This window comes from Curcuma longa, chromosome 17 (genome assembly GCF_044706935.1).
Source record: "Curcuma longa cultivar G26 ecotype Majalengka, Jawa Barat chromosome 17, ITB_CL_G26_1.1, whole genome shotgun sequence".
NCBI lineage: Eukaryota > Viridiplantae > Streptophyta > Magnoliopsida > Zingiberales > Zingiberaceae > Curcuma > Curcuma longa.
In genome coordinates this window covers 1,643,864-1,670,433 of record NC_133877.1, presented here as the reverse complement: position 1 = coordinate 1,670,433, position 26,570 = coordinate 1,643,864, and the positions used below count along the sequence as shown (strand labels likewise).

At 36.5% G+C, this 26,570-nt stretch overlaps 5 protein-coding genes across 8 annotated transcripts; 1 reads left to right on the top strand and 4 right to left on the bottom strand.

Moving 5' to 3' along the window:
- Positions 1-1,319: 1,319 nt before the first annotated feature.
- Positions 1,320-7,706, bottom strand: LOC141811680 (mitochondrial outer membrane protein porin 6). Of its 3 annotated transcripts, XM_074699712.1 has the most exons (8): positions 7,531-7,706; positions 7,089-7,183; positions 6,896-6,970; positions 5,380-5,447; positions 3,725-3,835; positions 3,434-3,520; positions 2,066-2,274; positions 1,320-1,882 (listed from the first exon to the last, which is right to left on the bottom strand). In XM_074699712.1, exons 3-8 carry the CDS (start codon positions 6,942-6,944, stop codon positions 1,576-1,578), a joined length of 831 nt encoding a protein of 276 aa, XP_074555813.1. In that variant the 5' UTR covers positions 6,945-6,970; positions 7,089-7,183; positions 7,531-7,706; the 3' UTR covers positions 1,320-1,575. The 3 variants fall into 3 exon arrangements, with proteins under 3 accessions (XP_074555813.1, XP_074555812.1, XP_074555814.1); XM_074699711.1 differs by lacking the exon at positions 7,089-7,183; XM_074699713.1 differs by lacking the exon at positions 7,089-7,183 and having other exon boundaries at positions 6,896-6,963.
- Positions 7,707-9,726: 2,020 nt separating this feature from the next.
- LOC141811842 (putative auxin efflux carrier component 9) lies at positions 9,727-11,228 on the bottom strand. The gene is made up of 5 exons (XM_074699905.1): positions 10,797-11,228; positions 10,499-10,720; positions 10,321-10,406; positions 9,998-10,232; positions 9,727-9,894 (listed from the first exon to the last, which is right to left on the bottom strand). Exons 1-5 carry the CDS (start codon positions 11,225-11,227, stop codon positions 9,828-9,830), a joined length of 1,041 nt encoding a protein of 346 aa, XP_074556006.1. The 5' UTR covers position 11,228; the 3' UTR covers positions 9,727-9,827.
- A 1,979-nt stretch (positions 11,229-13,207) lies between these two features.
- Positions 13,208-15,066, bottom strand: LOC141811471 (pentatricopeptide repeat-containing protein At4g21065-like). The gene has a single exon (XM_074699500.1). The coding sequence runs from the start codon at positions 15,064-15,066 to the stop codon at positions 13,210-13,212; it is 1,857 nt and encodes a 618-aa protein (XP_074555601.1). The 3' UTR covers positions 13,208-13,209.
- Positions 15,067-15,757: 691 nt separating this feature from the next.
- LOC141811812 (uncharacterized) lies at positions 15,758-19,708 on the top strand. Its single transcript, XM_074699868.1, has 3 exons — positions 15,758-15,898; positions 15,964-16,177; positions 19,396-19,708. The coding sequence occupies exons 1-3, from the start codon at positions 15,853-15,855 to the stop codon at positions 19,442-19,444; spliced, it is 309 nt and encodes a 102-aa protein (XP_074555969.1). The 5' UTR covers positions 15,758-15,852; the 3' UTR covers positions 19,445-19,708.
- Positions 19,709-21,399: 1,691 nt separating this feature from the next.
- Positions 21,400-26,365, bottom strand: LOC141811903 (uncharacterized). Of its 2 annotated transcripts, XM_074699978.1 has the most exons (6): positions 25,741-26,365; positions 24,933-25,628; positions 23,712-23,820; positions 22,588-22,646; positions 22,366-22,439; positions 21,400-21,851 (listed from the first exon to the last, which is right to left on the bottom strand). In XM_074699978.1, exons 2-6 carry the CDS (start codon positions 25,452-25,454, stop codon positions 21,614-21,616), a joined length of 1,002 nt encoding a protein of 333 aa, XP_074556079.1. In that variant the 5' UTR covers positions 25,455-25,628; positions 25,741-26,365; the 3' UTR covers positions 21,400-21,613. The 2 variants fall into 2 exon arrangements, with proteins under 2 accessions (XP_074556079.1, XP_074556078.1); XM_074699977.1 differs by having other exon boundaries at positions 22,588-23,820.
- Positions 26,366-26,570: the final 205 nt, after the last annotated feature.

Below are 26,570 nucleotides of genomic sequence, written 5' to 3'. Positions count from 1 at the left end.
GTGTGGTGCTTTGGTAAAAATGAAGATGGATATGTTTTGGTAGAAATAATTTTATTATTATTAATTACTAAATGATTTAAATTAAAAGTTGTCTGATAATAGCTTCCATAGTAAATAAGTGAAACTTTAAAACAAGTATAAATACATATAATCTAACAATTGTACATGATATTTAATTTTATCACTTGTACATATACTTGCCTCGTGATGCAAAAGATATAATAATTTAGTTTCCGTCACAAATGTGTGATAAACTATCACAGACAATGTCGTGATGTGTAAATTTGCTAGGGCAAACACTCAGACAATGTCGTGATGTGTAAATTAGCTAGGACGTCAATCATTTATAAAATCGATTTCATATCTCATGGCATAGCATAGTATGGAATTATTGACATAATGAATAGGAGTCAATTCTCAAGAGGTGATAATTTACATAGTTGATTCTTTCATGCGTTTAATGCTTGTGTATTTGAATAAAATTCCTTTCATATTCGTAGGATTGATTTTGAAATCGTTAAGGTAACAGATCTATTTTTTAAAAATTTATTTGATGGAATTTTATTTTCAATTAAAGTCAAATAAATATTTCATTTAACATGAATTATCTAAAATTTTTTGTATTATCTAAACATTCGATGATCGTAGAAGTTAACAATTAATTTTTATATATTGTATAAATTAATTGTTCATTTCTATAATGATTTTATATTTTTTTATTTTGATTTTATTTTTTATAAGTGATAATCAAGTTAAAATAATACTTAAATAAATAAAATAAATAATAAAAATTTATAACACTTATTATATTTTAAATAAATATTATTTAATCATAATTAATCAGGTAGAATTTTGTAATTTCTATGTATAGAAGCTATCTGATAATTTCTAGATGTATAAAAATTAATAAATAATTACTATAAAAGAATAAAAACCAGAATAATTCAAATAGTTCATGTACTCATTTTACTTTAATTAAAAATAAAATGTTCATCTAATTTTAATTGAAAAATAAAATATCATCTTTATTTTTGCCAATTTGCTATTGAGACAAAAAGTATAAAAAAAAATTAAGTTTACAATGCAACCAGTAAAACTTTTCAAATTTAAATGTTAATTAGTACAAATGTCACTCGGAACAGACTCCAATTAACAATTGAATCTAAATTGTTCCAATGATGGCAACAAATCAGCATGCTCCATCTACTACAGTTTATTCTCTGCATTGCTGTCTTTCAAATGGCAGTTTATAGTACTTCAAAAATTTAACCAATACTATACGAGATCAGAAACTTCATTTCTAAATCAACATGGAGACATAAAGAATCAAACTCTAGCAACAGATAAAGGTACCAGTAAATTTTACAGGTACAAAGCACTTGGAGAATAATGTTAACACCTTGATTGTGTGCAATGAAATTTCTCATTATGATGGATTTTTCAACAAAATTGGACTTGAACTAAGCCATCTGTTCTGGATATTTGATAAACATATCCATGATTTCAAATGAGGAATAGAACGAAACAGCAACTAAAATATGCCTAGGCCATTGAAGTTGCCCATTTCTTGTTTGCTCAAGGCTTGAGGGCTAGAGCCAGACCAAACCTGGAAGGTGCACTTGTTGCCTTTGGATCAAACTCCACGGCAACTGTTAAGAAGGATTTTGGCCTCCACTGGCGCTGACACAGCACCGCAGATTTTCCGCTGTTGTTAAACTGAGTCTTTATTGTAGTCAATGGATTGAGATTGTGTGAGCTTCCGATCGCAAAGCTGTTCTCATGTGTGTTGAACTTATGAGCCATTTCAGCAGCCACTGCAACTCCATTGACTGGATTGAGCACATGAATATAGGAAGCTTTCAGGGTCTCTCCCTTGTCAGTTCTACATGGTACATTTCAAAGACATTAGCTGGGAATACAAATGATCTAGATTTGAAGAAGTGCCATGCACTATTTTGATACTGTAACTATAAAATGCTGGAAATGCAACAAAGATTTCTACAAACAGAATCACGTTAACATGCAATATTGTAGTAATAAAAAAATAATTAGGGAGAGTACTTACAATATAAGAGCAGCAGAAAAATCATGCTTGTTAAAGCCTATCCCTGCATTGTATTTAGTGAAAGAAGCAGATGCACTATCAAACCCAATCTCAGCTCCAAGACTAAGTTCCCTGCTGCCAATTGCTGCAGCAAACTCCAGCAATGGGGTCGGTGTCAAGCCAATGCTAGAATTAAAAGCAACTAGGTGATGAAGGTACTGGACATCAAGCTGCAACAAGAGACATGACAAATAATCAGATTCTGACTGCTTGTTAATAACTAGTGTGAGTCGGCATCGTGATAGATCGTGGATGATCTACTAGAGGCGACCCACATGTATGCAAATTTAATTTTAAGGGAAGGTATAACTTTTTCAAAACTTGAAAAGTGAATTGAAAAATTAGAAGCAGAGTAAAATTTTCTCTAAGAAAGAAAAACCCATGGTCTAAAACTATTACTTGGCCATAATCATTGCTAGTGATAGTTTTTCATTATACAACGTGACAATATCAAAGTCAAAAGCTAAAAACAATGTAAGTTTGAAAAGGTTTAGGCAACATTTGTACAATTTTAGAATTCTTTAGACTCTTAAAAAAATTAAATGGACAAAATATGATATAGAGTAAAATAATACAATTTTATTTTTAAAAAAAGCATTACAGAAATCATAAAAAATGGGAGGTGAAACAACAAATTAGAAAAGTTTATAGAAACAATGTCATGTACTTATATGATTTTAGTTGTCCCAATGCAAAATCCAACTCCAAATGATTCACCGACATGTATTTATGGACATGTGGAGAAATTAATTCCAATACCAAATCTCCAAGGAGCATCATTTAATAGGGGTCTTAAAAAATTATAAATTAATTTTAGTAGGATTCTACGAAATCCAATACTTCCATCCAATCCATACATCACTCATTTTGGTATTAGGAACATATAATTATTAGTAGAGAACCTTATTAAAATTTTGCAACTTATTGCTCTAAAAACTTATCTATTGACTATAAATTTTTGACAGACTTATATTTGGAAGTAGACAACCTAAGTGGAAGAGATTATACGATTTAAAACTTAATTGAGTTGAACTTGAAATGCTTTGAAACATGCAAAAGAATGCCTAGTGTCAATGTGATATCAAAATTATACATGTTCTGGGCGAACATGATATTGTATTCGTCCAGAACATGATATTGTAAACTTTGATACAAATCACGGATGATTCTTAAAATAAATTATTAACTGATCCAGGACATGAAAAATTAAGCCAACCAATGTACCTATCTCACAGGCAACAAGAAATAACTGAGTTACTGAAGAAATTGCATCACCATAGGTGAATAAACAGAGTAATAGCTAGACATGTGAATTTGTAGGAAACTAACCTTGCCAGACTTCTGATCAGGTAGCTTGAAGCTTAACTTAGTCTTTGCACCAGCTAACAATTCATCTACAGTAATTGTTGCTGAGACCTGATAACAGACAACATGTCTCAGTTAAAATTTTGAGAATCAACCTCTAGGTAATGCATAGCATAAATCCAATTGGAATACATAAAAAAATGTGGTTGTCAATTTGAGGAACAAGGCAATTTGCAATTGGAAGTCAATCGACTTCGTAGTCGCACACTAAACATGAGAATATGTGCACATTCGTAAGGACAAATAACCACTCACATTGGAATTTGTATCAACTTTGACATCAACAAGTGTTTTACCACTTCTGTACTGAGTACTTATATCACCAAGAAATTGTTCATTCACTTTAATGCCAGTAGCTGTAAGGCCCTGAACCGCCAAGTGAAACTCATTGAGATGTAAATGACAGAAAAGGTTAAAAATGAAACTATCGATGAAGTAAACAGTTACACAACAGTACTCATTTTCATTACACTATGAGTCTCCAATACTGAAACTGGAAAATTATTAACGTCCAAAAAAATTAGTATAGTATCATTTTCTAAGTACTTAGGAAGAAAAATATCAAAATGTAGTAGTATTTAATAGACATATAGTCAGTAACAAAATTGTTAAACTACTCTTGGAACTCAAAAATCAATACGTCGTCGGTTTTAGAGGAATCACAACACATGATCAATCATGGCATAAGAAATCAACAAGAACAGTACATCATCAAGATAGCCAATACACTGGAGGCAACAAAACATGGAGAACTTTGGTTTGGTTAAGCTAACAAGCATTTCCAGTTGTTAAGTTCACAGTTTAGCTAGCGTATCAGAGATTATTTGATTATGCTATATGGATTTGATAAAAAATTTATGATCCCAATATGAGTTAATAATAAGTCTGGGGCATTTCATTTTTATATGGATATCATGGTAACAAGCATGAGAAAGAACAAATATAAAAGCAGGAAACATTGCGGGATATGAAACACAGAAGAAGCCTCCAATATTCTTTCCATTATCTCTAATCTATACAGCAGTATTTGCCCACGACTAGTTCTGCAAGAAGTATTGCAGCATTTGGTATCCCACATTGTGTAAGAGAGGAAAACTAATGCAGGCTAGCAGCATTTGTTATTCAACACTGAGAGGAAAAGGATTAGGGTATGGCAAGCAAAGAGTAAAAACTCATCATTGCAATATGGTATCAGTCATTGTTTCAAATCTCTTTCCATATTGGTCAGTATAGCAAAATTTACTTATTGTTCTCTTCCATGAACCAAAATAGGCACTAGTTGGCATGGGCTAAACTTACATTTTCTGCCACAGAATATACCAAACATGTATCACCAATATCAAGTGATACAAACCTTTATTTTGGCTCATCAAGGCACCATTAGAAAGGGTAAGTGAGAAACAAAGAACTCTTCCTCTTCTCCACATCATCTTTTGGTTCTGTGATAGTTCTCTACCAGTTGTTACTATATTATATAATTAAAGAATATTCTAACATATATCATAGTTATATTTGGTATAAAATCTCAATGTTTTCATGACCATTTTGAATACGAATCACAACTTTTGCCTTATATATCCACACATATCTGTCTAAAATAAAAGAATAAAAGTGAGCAAACATTTGCCATCTTGAACAATGGGTCCATCATCAGCATCAAACCAAGTTAGACAATCAAATCAAGCACTAAATGTAATTAATCATAAACACCCCTCTTATCCCACTATCTGAGAGCATTTCATTATAGAAATCAAATGAGCTATGAGCTTTTCTGAGAGCAATGTACTGACTGAAAGTTACATTTATGTTCAAATTTCAAAAAGCAATAAGAGAAAGATTAACTTATTTGTTACTTGAAGAATGGCAATGAAATGTTCACAATAAACAAAGAAACCAATTGTGGTTCTTACCAGACCAGAATCATTTGATGAGGAAAAAACAAATTTATGATCGAAGTTGTAATCCTTGGTCAAAAGATCTGTAATTGATAAAAAAACGAATATGTAAATATTCTAACACATGTAAACAAAAAAAACCTATAATTACTATACCACTAATTGCATGTACAAAATTAGCATTAAACAGACAGACAAAACAGTTTCTAGTCACAAAATCAGGATGGACACTAGACCAAGAGCAAATTCTCAATTCTGCTTGCCGCATGAAGCACATAAGAATCTACCCCAAATATGACAACATTAGACTGGAGAAAGTCTTAAACAAGGTAGTATAACAGTTCAAAAACTTGTCAGATCAATACATTATAATCAACCAACCAGAATGGTTTGACTATTTTTTTAATGCATGGATGTTCGTAAGGGTTAATTAATAAGAACGGAAACAATCTGCAAAATAAGAGAAATATAGATACCGCCAGTATCGGTGACAGATGTGGGAGTGGGTCAGTCTTAGTTGGGTTAGTTCAGATTGTAGAATGGCGGTTACATTCTGAATTGCACTCAAACAGAAGGTCAGAGCTTGTCAACCGAAACTAAATTATACCATTTGATGAAAAAGGTCAGGGACCCAGGTAAAAGTTGATTTTTTAGGCAACTTTTGAATAATCACTTAGGACCCAAAAGCAAATTTGTGAAAATTTCAATGCTGAAAAAGTGTGACATAAATGTAACCATATGTGCTCATAAGTTATGCTTCAAATAGAATATGAAACCCAAACCCCAACGACCAGTTGAATGGGTTCAACAGACAGATGGTAATCATCATTCTGCCTTTTTGTAATATTTTTCACACCATGGAAAGTTGTGCTTCTGAACAGAAAACTATGACTACCAGAATCCAGAACATGTTTCTTAATGCTTATACTCAATATAAACATAATGACATAAATTGCTAAAACGCCCACAGAATACTTGTATTACTTTATAGTAAACAAAAATTTGATTTACCAGGGTGCTAACATAAATTTCTGAGAGGAACACGATCATTGTAATCTCATTCAGTTATTCTAGACATAAGTTCAATGGTCACTCTAGTATACATGACAAAAATAATTGATCAGCAGGCACAAAACTCTCCATATATAGTATGTTATAGCGGAAGCTATATGCAAGGATGACCTATAATGTGACATGTTAGAATCTCAAGGTGTATTAACAAGGGATTAAATGGCCACAAAATTGTCATGAAAAAACAAGTCATTCCCTAAAAAAATGAAAGATAAGTCGCAAATTAAAGAAAGCAATGGCAAATTCATTGACTTTTTTCCTCAAATCCAATGAATTTGTAGCCACAAACAACAAGCTATAGTATAATGATTGACAATATACTAAAATGGAAAGATACAGTAGGTGTATTAACTGCAAAAACTGAGCAAACATGACAAAGTTTAATGGACGCACAGAGATTGCAAAATATTACTCCTGATACATCCTACAAGTTAATGCCAATGGAATATTCAATACTTGCCTTTTGCTCTCTTCCCAATCTCAGAGAATGGAGCTGGACCAACAGCCATCTTTAGTCAACAAAAAGGCCTGTAAGCTAAAATATCAATTGGTAAAGGTACTTGAGCATGCATATCAAAGACACAGCAGAACGAATCAATGAAAATATATGGAAGCTCAGATGCACCAGTCAATACTCTACATGAAAGTATCACCTAGAGCAATTTGAGCTGTGTAATCGTGCAAGGTTCTTTGAAATGAATTTCCAGGCTTCAGCAGTTTTTCGTATTTGCTTAAGTGATTGGGGAAACTGCAACTCAGATTTAGACACCAAATAGTGTGGTAATGAAAATAAGATCTAGGTGCTAATTATGACAATCCTTCAAAGTTTGACCTTGACACATTTCTTGCAAGATGATAGGCACAAAGAAATCTTTTGAGCGAAAATGGGACTGTTATCATAACTACAAGAGCGTCCTATCAAATAATTTAGTCAAAGTTCGACTAAACCAAATTATTACATAAATGTTTTTCATATCATGGTCAGACCTCTCAAAAATATTTTTTTTTTGTCTTCAAAAGGAGAAGGAACAAGTAAGATATAGAACTATTACCCTACTGTTGCGTCTCGACGAGGAAGACTACGATGAGACTTACCTGTTGCTGTGTCTCGACAAGGAAGACGATAGTGCTGCACGACAAAGTGCAGTGCTCGTCAATGGGAGAGGGCCTCAGGAGTCTTGCCGCTAGGAGAGGAGTGCTCGCGGAGGAGGTACGTGCTCCCGTCGAGTTCGAGTCACTACGCGTGTCCGCCTCCGGAGGCGACGAACAAGATCGGGGGCGGTTAGGTTAGGGCTCGAAAGGGGGGTTTTACTGAAAGGAAAGGGAAACTATCAGGTGGAGGTGGGCCCGGTGGGGGATCAGCCACTGGAGCGACGACAGCTGGATTTATTAAGTACTATAACCCCTAATTATATATCTTACATAATTACAATTTTACTATAAAAATAAATAGGCGATAATAAAATTACACTAATTTTCTGTTATTATTATTATTATTATTAGCACTTAAATATTCATCTTTTCCGATTAATCTCTATTATCTTGGTCACAAAAATTAAGTATTAATTCTATGAACTATTACCCATACAACTTTCATCCAATTTTTTTAATTTGGATATCTAGGTCTTCGATCCAACTAGTGTAGAGGTGGATATGATGTGCGAAGTACAATAGTTCCTCGTATAATTTTGTCTAGGTTTTCGAGCACGGACTTATTTATGCTTTATGAAAATCGTATTGATCGCGACTTACCATTGCATTGTATATAGGGGCGACTCAAGGGTGGTCTTAGGTGAATTTTTTTTTAAAATGATTGTTATTGTTTAAAAAAAAAATTTCTCACCCTATTTTATTCGGAGTCTAATAATAATGGGTTTAAATTTTTTTTTAAATAAATTAAAATATTAATTTTAAAAATAATTTTTTTATATAAAATTAAATCTTCTGACTTTTTGAGATGTAAAATTATTAATTAAATTTTTATATTCAAGTTTTAATAATAAATTTTTTTCAATTGATATAACATTACTAAATTATTTAATTTTTCTTGAGATATAGTTAAAAGTAAATAAGACTTTATTAATTTGAATCGTGATTACAAGTTTACAATATAAATTATTGATAAGAAAATAAGAAATAAATATAAATATATATAAAAAAAAGATTTGATAGTGAAATGAGGAAGGTGATACCTTTAGGTCTTAAGATCACTGAAAAATTTGTAACAAAGGATCTTAATTCTGATCGTTCCTCTTCTTGCACCCCTTGTGATAACCTCGGAAATGTTTTGAAGAGAGAAAATAAGCTATCAAATGAGTAAACTATTTAAAGTTGGGCAAAATAGATTATTCAGTTAATAAGGAAAGAAGAAGAGGAATATTTATAAGTAAACTAATAAATTAGAGTTTTGAGAATTGAAAATATTAAATATATTGGAATTATGTCAAAATCTTTACAAAATCCAATGATCATGCCAAATCTCAATAAAATCCAATGACCATCTCAAATCTTTACAAAATCAAATAAAGATATTTTAATAATTTTTTATTCTCTCAACTTATATAGAGCTATATATATATATATATAATAATTAATATATTAAAAAATTGGGCCCCAATAAAATTGGGACACTTATGGCCTATGCCTAAAGCCGGCTCTGATTGTGTACCAAGTGAGAGGTAGACATATAAAATCATTTATTATTTTGATAATCTAGATATCTAACTCTTACAATTCGATTAATTTTGAAAATGATTGATCCGACTTCATAGAAATTTTCCACCAACCACTAAGATACATAGGAAAGCGCATATGGATCATAACGAACAATTCAATGTCACAAGTTTTTCAAACTCATCGGGTGTAATGTGTCCTAGATGAGATTTCAATCTTTATCGTCTAGGGAATCCGTTCCACTTCTTACTATCACATCATAGTCTCGGAGGGGCAAATCCATCCATGCTTATATGGAAAAGCCTCTAATAGTCATGCATTATATGGAATTTGAACACATGACATTTTTGATATACCAATTAGGAATCTAATTTTATGGAAACTCACAATCTGTCATTCATCCCACTATACACCTTCTGAATACATATCCATCTTTTTATATTGAATTTGCATTAAGAACTTACTACAAATTAGATCCAGGCAGACATATATACACGTAAAACTTTACAAATTAAAATGTTAAGTCATATAAATGTCACTTAAACACACTCCAATTTAAAATTAAATCTAAAATTTTCTTGCGATGGCAAACATATCAACCTGCTTCATCTACCACAACTCGTTTGGAAGGTTTGCCTCTGCATGCATTGCTGTCTCTACTGCCACAATGAATGGCTTTGCTGCATGGTGAGCATTTCCACGCTCACTTTCCCCTTCATTCACAGGTCTAACACAACGTAGTAGATCAGCGTGATCGGAACCGAAAGGAAGATGCCCACTATCACCCTGCAGCCACAATATATACACAAATTTATTTATATTTTGTTTTCAGAATTATCATAAAAAATGCTAAAATTATATTGCGATCGAGGTGCATAATTAAGCAAACCCTGTGCTCATGATGTCTGGATGAACGCTGTACTCTTCTGCGTAAACGAACGAAAGCACCGCAAGAGGAAGAGCTGCCTGTACGATGCCTACCCGCAGCAGCACGCCGCGAAGCCCAACGGCGAGAGACGCCACCACCATCGCAGCGGGTCCCACCACGAACCTCGCGACCATGGCTACGAGCGCGAGCTTGTACCCGCACGAAATGAATCTTTTCCGTCGAGCCATAAAAGTCCCTGCACATAATTCGATCGAGTGCAAAACAACGTTCAAGAAGACATTTCTTTTTTTTCTTCAGTATTTGCAGAGGTTTGTTCGACTGACCGACGCTGAACATGGCTAAGCCAACAGCTGACACTGAGATGATCGACAACGAGTTGTCGATGATCGCCGGCAATCTGACGTTGAATCTGCAAAAAAATGAGGGGAAAATGGTGAAAAAATTGATGCACTGATCGGTTTAATTTGCCGATGCGCGGTACGTGCATGGAAATTGCGGAACCTGAAGGCGATGAGGGACCAGATGAGGCCTAGGGCACTGCCGTACGTGTTGGGAAGCTTGAGAATCTTCTTCACCGCCGTCGCTAGAATCCGCGCCGCCGACGGTGACTCCCTCGCCGTTTCCGATGAAGCATCGGAATTGGCACTGTTCTGTGCTTCGACGTCCACCGCGGCGGCGTTCGTCGCCTTGTTGTACTCCAACAAGAACACAACGATGATGTACCTGAAAGAAACAAAAATTTTTATCGATCGAAATCCATTTACAATTGTCATCTAGATCGGCAATGACAGTACTGTACCAGACGGCGAACTGGAGGACGACGATCTGCACCATCAAGGTCTCCGACATGGCGCCGTACATGCCCTTGAGCACGGGCACGCCCATGATGATTGTGTTGGGCAGGGTGAGGAGGGAGAAGAGGGTGACGACCCACGGGAGGGAGTCCCCTCTCCGGGCGAGGCGGGCCCAGGCCGCGATGCCGGCCAGCGCGACCAGCTTCTGGAGGGTGTCTGCGGCGAGGAAGCGGAGGTTCATGGCGTAGGGGTCGTTGGAGGCGAGCATGCGGAAGATGAGGAGCGGGCAGGCGAAGACGGCGACGAAGTGGTTGATCCCGGCGCACTGCTCCGCCGTGAAGGCCCTGGCCTTGACCGACGCGTAGCCGAGCGCCATGGCGGCGTACAGGGGCACCATGGCCTCCACCACGCGGTAAAGATTGGACCAAGAGATCATCTCTCTCTCTCTCTCTTCTTCTTCTTCTTCCTCGTACGTAGGTCGATGCAACGGGATTCGGCTATTTATACGCATTACGGACGCGTGTGCGAAGTGAATTCCAGTCAGAGTTGGTGTCCAGCGGAGACGAGGGCACCGCGGGAGCGAGAGGGTTAGGGTTGGAAGATTCACACCGCAGCAGGGCCATTGGAGGCGGCTGCTTTTGCAGGAGGAGGACGGCGCTGACGCACTTCTGCGCGTGCTTCACATCAACATTAAATCCCTATTTAATCGCACTTAATTGTTAGATTTGTTCGTATTGAATCCCGATCGATCACTCATAATAAGTGAAATTATTTTAATCTCGACAGCAAAAAGGCAACGAGAGTTCAGAAATGCTCATTCCAAGAAATAGCTTAAACAAGGTGCTGCAAGCTTAGGCACAGCAAGAAAGCAGAGTTAATGCTCACTTTGTGAATCCTTTTTAATCAGAAATAAAAAACATGCAAAGTTCTGCTTTGTGAGTGGCGAAGTCTGTGCGAACAAAAGACTTTACAAGGTGATCGCCCAAGGTTTTGGTCTGCCTTGCATGGGAACTGATGGAATGGTTTTTACAGGGTTGCGAAGTTGGATTTTGCCAGGATCTTTTGTGGTTTTGGTGGTGCAATGGTGAGGCGGAGCAATAGGCATGCGAGGAAGATATTGGAGGCCAGGTATATGACTCTCGACGCACCATTTGATTCGTACAAAACAACATGAAAGAAGTATTACAATGCAAGAAACATACTTGTCCGATGAAGAAGACTAAAAGGGTTGTGTATATATAATATAATACTCATGTTTTGCATGACTATATAACTCGCTTTTTACAATATTATTATTAATTAATTCTCCATTTTCAAATATCACCGGCGCCTACTATTAATGATCCATCTTGAATGAAATCATTGTTATTGACCTCTAGAGCCGTCCATTTGGATGAAATCATTAGATTGATCCAGCTTATCATTAAATAATTTAAACAGATTGAATTCAAATTTTATCAACTCATTTAAAAAAGACATAATAATCTGACTAATCTAATCACATCTAAATAGACCAACTTATGATGGGAAGATTTTTTTTACTCAAAATTAAAATAAAAAATTCAATAGATTTGTGCATTGACCCATGTTGATCTCTAATTGAAGATAGTTTACTTTTCATTTAAGGTGTTTTTGGTTCAAATTACATACATAACTTTAGTTATATGATTATTAGATAATTATATAACCAAATTTATTAGATATAAAATATAATCTAATATTGTTTGATTCAACTTAATTATTTATTTAGAAAGAATAAAACATAATCAATCTCACACTTACTATATTACCCTTGATTTAATTTATTTTTAAAATAAATTAATAATATATAAAATTTATATATTTTTAATAAAATAATTTATTAAATTAATAAATATAATTGATTAATTTTATTTTTAAAAATTTAAAATAAATTTATATATATTTTAATAAAATAATGTATTAAATTAATAAATATAATTCATTAATTTTTAAAAAAAAATTTAAATAAATTATCTGTTTTAAAAATTTATAAATATTTAAATTAAAATTTATTAAATTAATTAATTCAATTTCAATTAGATTTCATAGTATATTTCCATTAACTCAATTTTAAAATTGAAAGGTAATCAAAAAAAATTTTCATTAACCTAATTAATCGTAGAAAATTTTAAGTTATCAAAATAATCATATTTCTAGATTATAATCTTAAGCTAATATGTAGATGATTTTATATTACTTGAAAATCAATTATAATTGAATCTCCTTGCTGTATTAAGTTATTCTCAGCTTTAATTCAGAGACCATAGCATCTTGAACCTGTGTGAAACTATGAAAAATCCAGCCAAAAGTGAAGTAGCACATTGGCTTCCCCATCTTGTTACATAAACAAGAAAAGTCTCTCAAATTTACCAGAAATGCTTAGCCAAAAACCGGTTGTCACCAGAAATCCTTGCATGAACACGCACCACCTTTGAAACGATGGAATCGATTCGTATCCCTAACCACAATCTCCCGATCATAGACGTTCGAGATACATTTGAAAGCTGCATGACAGTCAGCACAAACACGCAAGTTCTTCACAATCTTAATAGCTGTTCGAGGAGGAGTCTTCAACAGAACAAACGCAACAGCTAGCTTTTCGCTGTGCCAATGCAATGCATCTTCCTTATCCTCTTCATCAATGTCGAGCAGTACCTCTTCCATTACAGGAACATAACCTGCCAACTTTATCTTCATGCCGATCTCCTCCAACATCTCATACACTCCCATGAAGTGCAAATGTGACTCATCTCCAGCAATGAACTCATAAATCTCACCATCCAGCTCCACGAGACTGCAACCAGGCACTTTCCTGATCCCCTGCTCGCTCATGGCTCTTCTTGTCTCCCACTTCTTGTCCCATTGTCGTCTGAGAGCATAGAAATTTGATAAAGCCACATAATTCGAATGGTGCATTGGATCTTCGTCAAGGAGGTCCTTTGCGATCTTCTCGCCGAGCTCGAGCCTACCGTGCACACGACAAGCCCCTATGAGCATCCTCCAGATCATCGGACTTGGCTCCATCGGCATCTTTTTGACAAAATCCAATCCTCGTTCAAGCATCCCTACTCGGCTAAACAAATCGACCATGCAACCATAGTGCTCGATCTGTGGCTCAATACTGAAATCGGCTGTCATGGAACTGAAATAGTGGCATCCCTCATTGACCATGCCAGCGTGAGCACAAGCAGTGAGGATGCTGATGAATGCAACACTATCAGGGACGATGCCAGCGCCTTTCATCAATTCGAATAACTTGATTGCTTCGTCGCCACGGCTGTGCATCGCAAGGCCATCGATCACAGTGGTCCACGACACAATGCTCCTCACAGGCATTTGTTCAAAGAGAGCCATGGCACCGTCAATGTCCCCGCACTTGGCAAGCGCGTCAAGGACTGCATTGCACAAAGATAGAACCTTTGGGATGTTTTTCCTCTTGACGTATGACCAAAGCCATCTGACGAGCTCGAGAGCTCCCAAGTCAGCGCAAGCGGCGAGCGCCAAGATGATCGTGACCTCATCGGGCGGAATGGCTCTGCTCTGCATCTCGCGAAAGAGGGCCATGGCCTTGTCGGAGGACCCAGAGCGAACGTATCCACCAATCATCGCGCTCCAAGTGACGGAATTTGATCGGGGCATTCTGTCGAACAGTTTGATGGCCGAATCAGGGGAACCAGCTGCGGCAGAGTAGAAGTGAATGAGAGAGTTCTGAACGAAAAGATTAGCGCTAAACCCAAATTTGATGGCGGAGGCATGGACCTGGAGCCCAACATTCCCGGCGTCGTGGAGACGGGAGCAGGCCTTGAGGAGGAAAGGGAAGGTGAACTTGTTCGGGAGCAATCCGGCGCGGAGCATAGAGGAGAAGTAAGAGAAGGCGCGGTGGTTGTCGGCATGGGAGCGGATGAGCGTGTTGAAGAGGAAGGTGTCGTAGAGGGAGGCGGAGACGTGCGGGGAGAAGAGGAGGGAGTGAGCGAGGTGGAGGGCGTGGAGGGAGGAGGCGGCGGCGACGAACTTGGTGAGGACGAGGGGGTTGGACTGGAGGCCGGATTTGAGGAGGAAGGCGGTGGTCTGGAGGAGGCGGTGGAGGGAGGTCGCGGCGTGGAGGAGGCCGAGGCAGGTTTGTTCTGCCGCTCTGCCTCCGCTGGGAGCGGGGGAAGAAGGAACAGGGAACAGGGATCTCTTCGACTGTCTCTTCGCCAGCACGCCATGCTTCATTTCTTTTCCCATGCGGATGAAGTGAGTGACGAGAAACATGTCCGCAATTTAGACCCGACCACGGGCCGGGTCTAGCATGGACCCGGCCCGGGTCAACGGGCCGGGTGGCCCGTTGACCCGGTTAGCCGGGCCGAACTAGAACCGGCCAGGTCGGTTCCGATTCAAGAGGGTGTGAAACCGACGGGTTGAACCGCCGGTTCAAAATTGTAATTTTTTTTTTCATTTTTCCGTTGGAACCGGAGCCGAGAAAAGAATCCAAAGAATACAACTTTCAGAAGATGAAGCCGAATAATTTGATACTAAATGAATGAATACAACGAGAGAAACGGGAGGAAATGGAAGTGAGTGATGTAAAACGATGAAAATGTAAAAGAACTACGTGGGCTTTGATTCCCCTATACCCTAAGGGGATACGTAGGCAACTTAATAAATGAAGTCCTTTTTTTAATAAATTTTAAATTTAAAATTTTTAATATAATAATCTTGAACCGTCGTAAATCGTGAACCGACGGTTCCGAACCGTGAACCGTAATCGTCTTGAATGGTTAAGGTTAAGGGTCGACTTGTCATGAACTGTCGAACCGGCGGTTCCGAACCGTCGAATCATCGAACCGTCGATTCTGAACCGTGGTCGGATCTCACCGCATACTTAACAAGTTATGTACAACAGTCATGCCACGTCAGCATTCTATAAATAGTAACACGGGGGAAGGATGTTCATCGACAGCTCATCTCCTTCCTCCTCCGCAGAACGACTCGAATGATCAAGAAGCACGAAACCTAGCCGCCGTGTTGCAGACGGAGGCGGAAACTGATCGGATCGCGATGAGCTACCAGCAAGTTCCCCCTCAAGGTCCCTATCCGCCACCAGGTCAGTTTGATGCTGTTGTTGCTCTAATCCGTGTATGGATCGGCATGGCTGATTCTCTCTTGCAGGCTACTCGCACCCTTACCCTCCTCCACCGTATGGAGCTCCCCCGCCGCCGCCCGGAGGAGGAGGATACGGATACCCCCCTTCAGCACCACCTCCCCCTCCTCCTGGATATCAAGGTTACTTCTATGAAGGCTACCCTCCCCCACCCCCTCCCCCATCCCGTCCTTACTATCACCACCATCACGATGATGCTGGCGCCTCTTTCTTAAAAGGATGGTATGCGTCTTTCCCCTTTACTATGCACAAGACTTCAGATTTATTGCGTTTTCTTTCTGATCTGGAATTTTCGTTTATGTTCTTCTGATTTTGATTGATTTATGATTATTGGGGTGGATATATTGATTTAGTTCTTTTTGTTTTCCCCTTCTTTGATTGATGGAACTAAAATCTTGGTGGAAATATTTACTTGTTGAGATATATCCTGATGCTCAACACATCCACGATTGGCATCTCACTATCTCAGGAAATGGTACTTCTTGACCAGTTTTATTAATTAACAGTCAGAGTTGTTGACTGTGATGTAGGGCGATGCTTTGGTGACAGCAAAATGGTGGTTTTGTTTCTGATATCCCAATAAAATAGATCTGTGTTCTTCCACTATGTGTACGTTGTGTAACCTTTACATGTACCATCTAATAATTTTAATATATAGTGGTCATAAAATCATTGTGAAAATATGCATCGCCCTGTATACCAATTTAAGACAATGGATTTTGACTCATATTAAAAGGAAACATCAAATTGTAGAAGCTCAAGGTATTGCAAAATACATGCATGGTATTCATCTTCAAGCTCTATTCATACTAAAATGTGCAGATGATAATTACCAACAAGAATTGAATGAAAATTTGTTGAAATAAATGGTCATAATCTGAGATGATCTTGCCTTGTTTAATAATTACCTAGTTATACGTCGCCATATATCAAAATATTATTATGTACCAACAAGAGGATATAAGAGAATGACAAAACAAATATTTGATGCTGTTCATGTTTACTGGACCAAGCAGGAAGTCATGTAATCTTCCTAGGTATTCCTTCCCAAAGGCTATTTGCCACTCAATCAATGAATTTTCTGGATTCACCTTTTTTCATTGGTGACTTCTTTGGTGCTTTGAATAATAACAAGGATCTAAAAACCAACCAAGAAAGAAGCAAGATAACACAATAAGTGGAATTTTCAACTTTTAGATTTCTTTAATTGAGGTGGGCATCTACATATCTAGCAGATTTTGACTTTGTCTAGATTAACATCAATCCTTTGGTTGTAGATGGATAGCTTAGTAATTTCCTGATATCTTGGTCAGATTGATGCAGTGCCATGGGAATGTTTTGTCAAAGGTTTTTGTTAGTTCTATAAAATGGTGGTCATGTACTTGGCTTTGGAGCACCATATAATCAATTCGTTCCTGGATGTTCTAGCATGCTGGTTAGATTATGTTAGCTGTTATTTGGTAGAAGGTCCTTGCATCCTTTAGTTGAAGCTACATAACAATACAACATTTGGTGCCCCAATTGTTCATAAAGGAGATGTTTATCAGCTTAATATGGTTGTAGACATAGAATGAAAATTGTTGAAACTAGATGTTGTATGCACGAATTGGTCAATGGGTAACACCGGGAAGTGGTCCTCAGGACTTGTTCTAATCTGTATAGTCTGCTAATATCCTTCATCTACGATTTGCCTCCACTAGATTCATATTTTTTGACCAGATTGGCAACAATTCTCTCTAATGAGCTCTGTTCGGGCAACCTTTGGACCTCTCAATGATGTTTACCATTCTTGGCTGAATCATCTTAAGTTGTTGCTTCAATTAGATTGGTGGAATGAGGCTCAGTGTGTATTTCCTTTGGTTTTGTCAGTTTGTTGATGCCCTGACAGAAGATGGTGGAAAGGGGTTTGGAATTTGGATGGCTGTGAAGACCTTTGGTTGTGTCAGGTAGAGAGTGGAGAGTGAAGACCTTTGCCTGTGTCAGGTAGAGAGGAGTCAGGTTTGATGGGGGGAAATTCTCTCCTTAAGTCATTCTGTCTTGAGGTCAAACTAGGGTCATTTGTTGCTTTTGGTCTTTATGGGAATCATTTAAAGGTCAACTCAAAATCTTTCCTTTCACAGTCCATCTCATCAGTTTGGTCTTGGTTCTAACCTTGGTAACAATGATGTTCCTTGCCTATGCAACACCTCCCTATATGTGTATGACATCTATCATAAATGGAGTGAAAGCTCCTGATTGAACATTCCAGAGATGTAATAGCTGGGCACCATTGATTATCATTAGATGGGTTTGGGAGCCTATTGTTTATGTTTTGAGTTTGAAATTCACAATTAGCTGATAAACAAACTGTTATTGTGCCTACCTATTTCAAAAGTGAGGTCATCACACTGGCAACTTCAGACCTGTGGATCGCAGGCTTACAAGTTGGTTGTCATGGGAGCACATTCATTATGCATTTGAAGAATTGTAGCTGCGGGTGGGAACTTGTAAGAGATGCATGGTATAGATTTCTAGAATTAATTTAGCTCACCATTGATTATCTTTATGAACAGGATCACAGGCAATTGGTTGTCATGGTTCATTACAGAAGAATGAGCTGCGGGTGGGGAGTGATTCCAAAATTTATTTGTGAGAATTTGTCCAATCCTGACTTGTCGACTATTGTTGCTTGAGATAGTCCCAACCGAGATACCCACCAGGTCCTAGGGTTTGTGTCTGCAGCTGCTCTATCGTAGGGTATTGTTATGTCCCTGCCACGTATCATATGTTTGGACATTTGAACACCTTTGAGTTTCGGTAACAAAAAATGTGTAGTTCACAAGGTAAATGCCAACTTTGTTCTAAACCAACACATTTTTCTCTTCTACTGTGTAGTCTCGAAGTAATTGTTCTAGGCACTGAATTGTCATGGATCATGATTGCAATGGCAATGGTGATCTGAAGATCCTTTAGCGTGGTTGGCAATCTCATAGAAGACGGCTAGTTCGAATAATGAGTTTTGGAGGGTGGTGGATACATGAAGCCTTGCCTGACTTGCCTCTACAAGCAGTAACGGATATATTAATCTGGGGATCATTTTTTATTTTTGCAACATCCAATAACTGTAGCCAGTTATTTAGGTTAGTGTTGTCAGGTGTGGTTAGTGTTGTCAGGTGTGTAGAGGTATCTAGACGCATCTAAGAAATATTATCTCTTGCTTAAACTGCCCTACGCCTACAAACCTAAGGGCACTGCAAGTCATTTTTTTTTTTTTTCTATACAATGGATACAACATGAAAACCATGCAGTGTTTATTTATTTATTTTGTTTGGTCATATCTTAATAAAATGGCTTAAGTTATTTATTGTATTTATATTGGTCCTGACTTTGTTCTAGCTTTATAATCATATCGCCTTTCCAACTGATCAGGAAGCTAATATCGTTTTGTTACCCTGTTGTAGTCTCGCTGCCCTTTGTTGCTGCTGTGTGCTGGAAGAGTGTTGCTTCTGAAAAGAGTGTAAATCCAAAGTTGCTATGCCGAAATTGTTATTATCTTGCTAGTACTTGTGCTATATATCTCTTGATGCTGGCTGGCCTCTTGTTGGGAAGATCACAGCTTGGTGCTACTATTAAAAATTGGTGGCTGTGCTTCTGGAAATATTGGTTCCTCTAGTATGCCCTACTTGTGTGCCCTCTTAATTTGCTACTAGCCTTAGTAAGCACTGACTTCTATTCTGTTGTTGCATATTTATCAGGAAAACACTTTTATGGCCATACGCATGTCAAGAACATAAAAAGAGACTATATTTATATGCTCCTTGAATTTTCAAAAATTCTGTGACATATACGGTGTAGTCGCATCAAGATGCTTATGAAAACACACTTTAATAGCCGAACTTGTTTCCGAATAAATTATCAAGCGAGGATATGCGAGAGTGAAGCAACAATGGAATCATTTAAAGGTTTGTTAAGGCCTAAACTAATTGGAAATTAAATGCCAGATCAACACTGTCATTATCTCTGCCTGTCAAATGCATAGAAATTGGATTAAAGGCTTGCGTCGCTTGAGAGAGATGCTCAAGAGCCAAATACCACTCTTAGTGGTTTAATTAAGAAAGTGCAGCTGTTTTTGATTATTTAATATCAACCAAATTAAGCTGACGACCCCCTTCACAAGAGATCAAGTAAAGGCCAGTCTCAACTACAATAAATTATCTAAATTACGATCTTTTTCTTGTGATTATCTGTATAATTTGTCGTGCATTAAAGATCAGATGATTATAATAAATTTTCAAGAATAAATTTTTCTAAACTAGATAGTTGTTATAAGAATGCTAAATTGTTGGCCAACTCGCTAAAAAATAAATAAATTTTTTATACATTTACTTTGATAACTAGTAAAAACATTTAGTAAGACTAAATCGATCATCTAGATTAGTCGATCCAAAGGACTTTAGATATTATGCCAACTAAATAAAATAAAAAAAAAATAAATTACTCTTTATACACTACCTATCATGCATAAATCTTAAAACATTTAGTGGACAAATGATATACTAAATGAGTGATATCTATGAGCATCTGTTTAAACAAAGGGAAGATTCATATTTGAATTAAATGGCAACACTCATAAACTAAAAACAATGGATTTTTTTTTGTAATGACCTTATATAATATGTATGTATCTACTGTCATGGCTCGAACATATGGGCTTGTCATATGTATGAATCTTCCCATATCGTAGTCGTAACTTCTAGTCCTTGGAAGTAAGTCATTTGTAAGGCAATAAATGAATCAAATATTCAAGAATAAATATGATATTCAATTTGATAACAACCGTTTAATATATACAAAATTAATTAAATAAATTTAAACAACTCATTAAATTAAATAAACAAATTAAAACACATATATATGTTCAACTCATTAATATTCATAAATAATATTTATAAATTTATAAACCATATTCATTAATAAAATTTTATTAATATACTAAATAAATAAAAAAATTAAAATAAATAAATAAATTTATATTATCAAATTTAATAATCAACTAAATAAATTTAAAATATAAAAATTTCGAACAATAAACAAATTTGAATTAAGACTTGATAACATATAAATGAATCAAGCTCAAATCAAACTTGAACCAAATCCAATCTCATCAAAAAGAAACCAAACCAAATTTAAACAATCATTTCAATAGTTTAATTCATTTTAGATTTGACTTGATTACTTTATTAAATAAGCTTGAACACTACAAAATTCGATTCGACTTGGTTTGCTTACAATGATCAACCAACGATCAAACATCAACAATAACTTAAAAAGTTTAATTAAAAAAACTTTAAAATATATTTCCAGTTGAAACTAAAATCTTTATTTTAATGAAAAAAATTCCTTCAATAAAATCCCTTCACTACGTTCTCACTACCATGTGCATAAACTAGGGCAACAGTCATCTATAAAGAAAAAACTAGAGCAATATTTATAATTGGCCTTGTAAAACTAAAACAGAAAAGAACAAGCTACTAGCCACTTACAGGAATCCCCAGCGTGAAATAGATAGTCTCATTCTGAATCAAGAGGCAACTCAGGATAAATATTGAGAACTAGGGATTCTTTGTTTTGTATACACAAAATGCTTTCACTTCTGCTCCTGCACATTAAAACACAAGCTCATCGGTCTGAACCAATTGGATGAAGACGGTGTCTTTTCTTCTGTAGCCATTTGTTGAATCTTCTTCGATTTTTCAACCAACGAGAATAATCCACACCAGGCTTGCATTCAATGAAATCAGCCAAATCACTGAATGCAGCAGAATTCTGCTGGTATCCAGGTAAATAACACTGCAGAAAATTATCGCCATTGCATGTATCACCTTCAGATGCTTGTTCCTTGCCTATTTTCCTTGTGCTATCCAAAGTAAAACTAAAGTTTGTTAGATAATTTAAAATATACAAAAAGGGAGCAAAAGATCTAAAAAGACCTCTATTTTTTTTTCTTCCATTTTTAGGGGACAAACTGGAACTTTTTTAAAGTTTATTAAACAGACATTGTTTGTCCATTTTTGCAAGAGGGGTATTATCCCAGACTTTTAACAAAAATAAGTCTTTTTAGGGTTTTTGCGCGAAAGGAAAATCATGTAGTGACTAAAAGCACACTAACATTGCATTTTAGTCAATCCAACCAATAAAATCAACACAAAACTGAGAAACTTTTCCAATGAAATAGCGGTTACATGTGTTCAACTTCAGAATTGTTTTTATAGAATGTAGGTTGACACTAAAAAATTTAGACAACCTTATTTCCATGTATGAAGCAATGGTATGGTTATGGCAAAGCAACACCCTTTTGGAGGAAAAGAGAAAATTTTCAAAGTCCATTGCTAAAAATTAAATGATCTCATAAAAACATTTGAATGACATACCTCCTTGAATAAACCATTCGATATTCTTGGAAATTTGATGCTATTACTGAACTTGGACTTCTGTGAATTATTGCCTAAGAAAAATGTGTAAGCATATATTAATCAAGAAACAAAATTCTAAGTGAGAAAGAAAATACTTTTGCTAATGGAAAATGTGTAAACATAAAGCAAGAAACAAATTCTTGGTGAGAAAGAAGAATATACAAGTGCCATCAGTTGTACCTTGGCTGTTTTTACTTGTGGACTTGGACCAATCATTTCCTTGTACTTCACAACCAACTCTGCGAAAACATCCAAATTACCATCTTCAAAAATAATAAGATTGAGAATGGTCATCATCACAATGATGCAGTTACTCCACAAAAAACCAAGCTTTTTTACAAAACTGTAACTTAACAAGCTTGCAAAATGCGCAAACATGAGATATGACTCATGTTTTGTAGTTTTTGTTCCTATCACATCCAGCAAACATCTTTTAACAACTTCACTCATATTATATTTTCTGAAGTGACTGATAATGTCTGACATGAAATTATATTCCCTGGAAGTAAACTTATTCTCTGATGTTTGAGTGCTGCTTACTGTAGCATTTTCCTTCAACTTCCATATCATTTGCAAAAGCGATGAACTCATTAACTTCAGTACCGCGGCAAAACAAAAGATCTCTGGTTGAATTTCGCTACCATTTTGATATTCTCCATAAGTATCATTTCTCTCTGAAAGAATATTCAATATTATGTATTGTAAAATCAAACAAGCTTCATCCAGGTACATGTCATCTAAAATATGACCATTTTGTTTGATGAAACAAAGAGATTTATGAGCGATATCTTCTTTTGTCTCAGAAAGAAAGCCCTGAGAATTTAAGCAACAAAAATTACTCAAGCAGTTCATCCGATGTTGAAGACTCTCACGAGTTGCAGGGTGAATACAAGAATCGAATTGTAGTTTTTTCACATGATCACAAGGTTGAGCATGTACTTGATTAGTGTTAGCAACAAACTCCAGTATTGAAATGTATTCTTCATAAACATTGACAGAATTTTCAAATGCTATAATGTGGAAATTTGTGAGTTTTTCATTTGATCTCCAATCATCATTAGGCTTTTGTATACTAATGCATTTAGAAGCCCACAAAATCAGATGAGCTTCCAGTAAACATGGCATAAGGAACATATTGCGTTTACCCAGCAACAACAAGGATGTAGTTAGGCTTAGCTCAGAGACATCATCCTCAATTTCATTTTCCCATGATAATGAATTGAAAAACCTGTTGATCATCCATTCATCATTTGTAGATAGAAGGAAATGACCAGAAATAATCTCGTGAATCACATGCATATTACCGCAGCTTCCATCATATACAAAAATCTTCTCTGCTGTGGAAGAAATTTTATCTGTCATCATAACATGTTTTCTAATTTGACTGTCCATCAGAAATTCTTCCACAAATACCTGGAATAATTGTATTTTTCTCAAATCTGCAAAAAGTTCACAAACATGCAAGAGATACTTGGAAAGACAGCTAGGTTAAGATATAAACATTAAACAGACAAACACAAACAAATAACAACAGGACGGCAGCTAATCAGGACAAATGTGACTCGTTGATCTGGCAATTATCAGAATACCAATTTTTTGTTCAAGTAGTTGCTTACGAAATCTATAGTTATGTACATAAGATCCTTCAATGAGCTCCTAAAACCAGAAGTCCTGGATTAATTAACATCTTTGAAGGTTGAGCAGCATAGAGAACTGCCAATAAATTTAAGCAAATAGATCTGTGTAAACTAAAAATATGCCCTCACATGAAGCTTCCATAGTCCATGTGTCTGACATTTAAGATATAGAACTTTTTTATTGTATTTTTTTTTTTTGTGTACAACTGCTAATTAGCTGTTCTCCAGATCACATGTGAGAAAATACTATATTGCAAGATTATGCGGGATTAGTAGAATAAGAGTGTAAGCGCCCAAATGATACCCAACCTGAAGGTCAGAGGAGAAATGGAATTGCTAATGAATATTTCTTTACCTCATAACTTCATCAGTTCATATCATTCACTAAAGCCACTAATGTAGGAAAAGCAATCAAGGCATGAGGCATGTGTGTCCAGGTTGGCCAGTAACCTAGGCATAATCTAAAAACAAAGCTAGAAAATTTAAATAACATGTTAGGATGGTCCATATGTCATCAGAACATCCACCAATAACTGAATTTAAAACAAATAACTAACAAGATTATCATTATTTAATATAGCATTTATGCTTTTATGATAATTTTCCAAGGCTTAGTGCTTTCAGGAAGGTATTTACTAATGGATTCAGAAACATTTTAATTACAACTTTCTGAATGCAACTAATCTACAAAAGATTTAATTATATGCTTCCAGATCTTATTAATTTGTATGTGTGCTCGCAGACATTGCTATGTACCTAATTTGCCAATGCTTAACATTTCCAACAATAATGACTAAATCTACAGTAGTTAGCAGGCATTCTTGACAAGAAATTGAGGACAGAAAAAGACTCATTTCACAGACTAGGAAAGACTAAGGGAAGATTTACCTCGAGCACTCTACAGAAAAAGGGGAGCATTTGTCTTCTAGCTTCTTCGTTCAACTCCTTAATCCTGCAACCTGGTGAACACAAGCGTCGTAGGATAGACAAGAGAACAGCACATTTCTCCACAACCAGGCTGAGATTAAATTCAAGAAGCGGAAGAATGTGCATACAGCACCGGAAGAGAAGTATGGGTTCCTCCTTATAAGAACGAGTGAAAGTTGAAGGTCCAGGGTGACTCATGCCAGAGAGCAACCAATCGAACTGGTCCTGTAACTTATCAAAGAGAAAATCTGAAAGTTCTGCAATATCAGAGAATCTAATTCTCGTCTCGAACCACCGATTGGAGATGATAATCGAGGGGAAGGAAGCTCCAAGCCCTCCTTCGACCAATTGAAACGACGACTCTCCATTTTCCAGAGAACTTAACAGGTGTAATATCAAGGCGGCAGAACGTCCATCTCCATCACCAACGCGCCGGGACAACGACTCCTCATCGCTCTTGGGTAAACTCGATCGAAGATCCATCACCACGGCATATCAGCGCCCACCATCCGTACCTGGAGCGTGCAACGGCGACGAAACCCTAATTGTTCAGCACTTCGTCACAGTGATCCAGATCTCGTTTCCCTCTTTCACAGTAATTTTGAACCTGCTTTCGTCTGGATGGATTCGATTGGAGGACGGATGAACCCTAGATCACTTTCGGTGGATAAATGGATAAAAATCGACGCAAATAAAGATAAACGAAAATAATTACTGAATTACTGATTTAACCATGCAATGTCTACAAGTAAATTAATCGTATATTCACCTTTTTCGAAATTAAAATTCCACATAAATGCGCTCCGTCCATGCGGCATTTCGATCGCACCAGATTCTTCGGACCACCGAAAGCACAAAAGACACACACAAGTAGTGGACAATAAATCGCGAATAAGTTCTTCTTCAAATATTCATCCTACTCTTCCTCCTATATATGGAAGAGCCCAAGCAAGATCATCAAAGTCGAGATCGCCGCCTAGGCAATCAAAAACCGAGTAATCCCTGATGTCGTCGAGCAAGTATTCTCGACAAAGTGAAGAGGACTATGCGAGCTACCTGAAGCGGATGGAGAAGACGACGAGCATCATCGAAGGGCCTCACTTCCCCAATCTCCACGCCATCTACAAGCATAAGGAGGGATACGATCAAGGAGAGCAAGAGAAGTATTGTCAAGTTGGGCGCTTTGGCAAGGCGATGCATCTCGAGAGATTCGAGACCATCGCCGACAAATCCACTTAGAGATAAATTAAGCCTCACGCAGATCGTTAACTTGTGTTATCTCTACGATGCATCTCTGTTTGTCACTGTCCTCTAATATAAAATAAGAGAAACACCATGATTAAGGGACTTTTGCCCTAATCTTATCCTATAAACTCGCGATCCACTTGAGGGAATTGTCAAATTGAGATGTTATTGTTAAATCACTAATGTTGAGAATAAAACAAGCCAACCAACCAATTTACATTCGCAAAGCTTTGTAAGGAATCCTCCGTCAATTAAAATTCCACAAAAATATATAAAAAATTATAAATTTATAAGATGAAAGATTTCTTATGATATAAGACTTTTTGATTAAGGTCCAAAAATAAATTCATGATG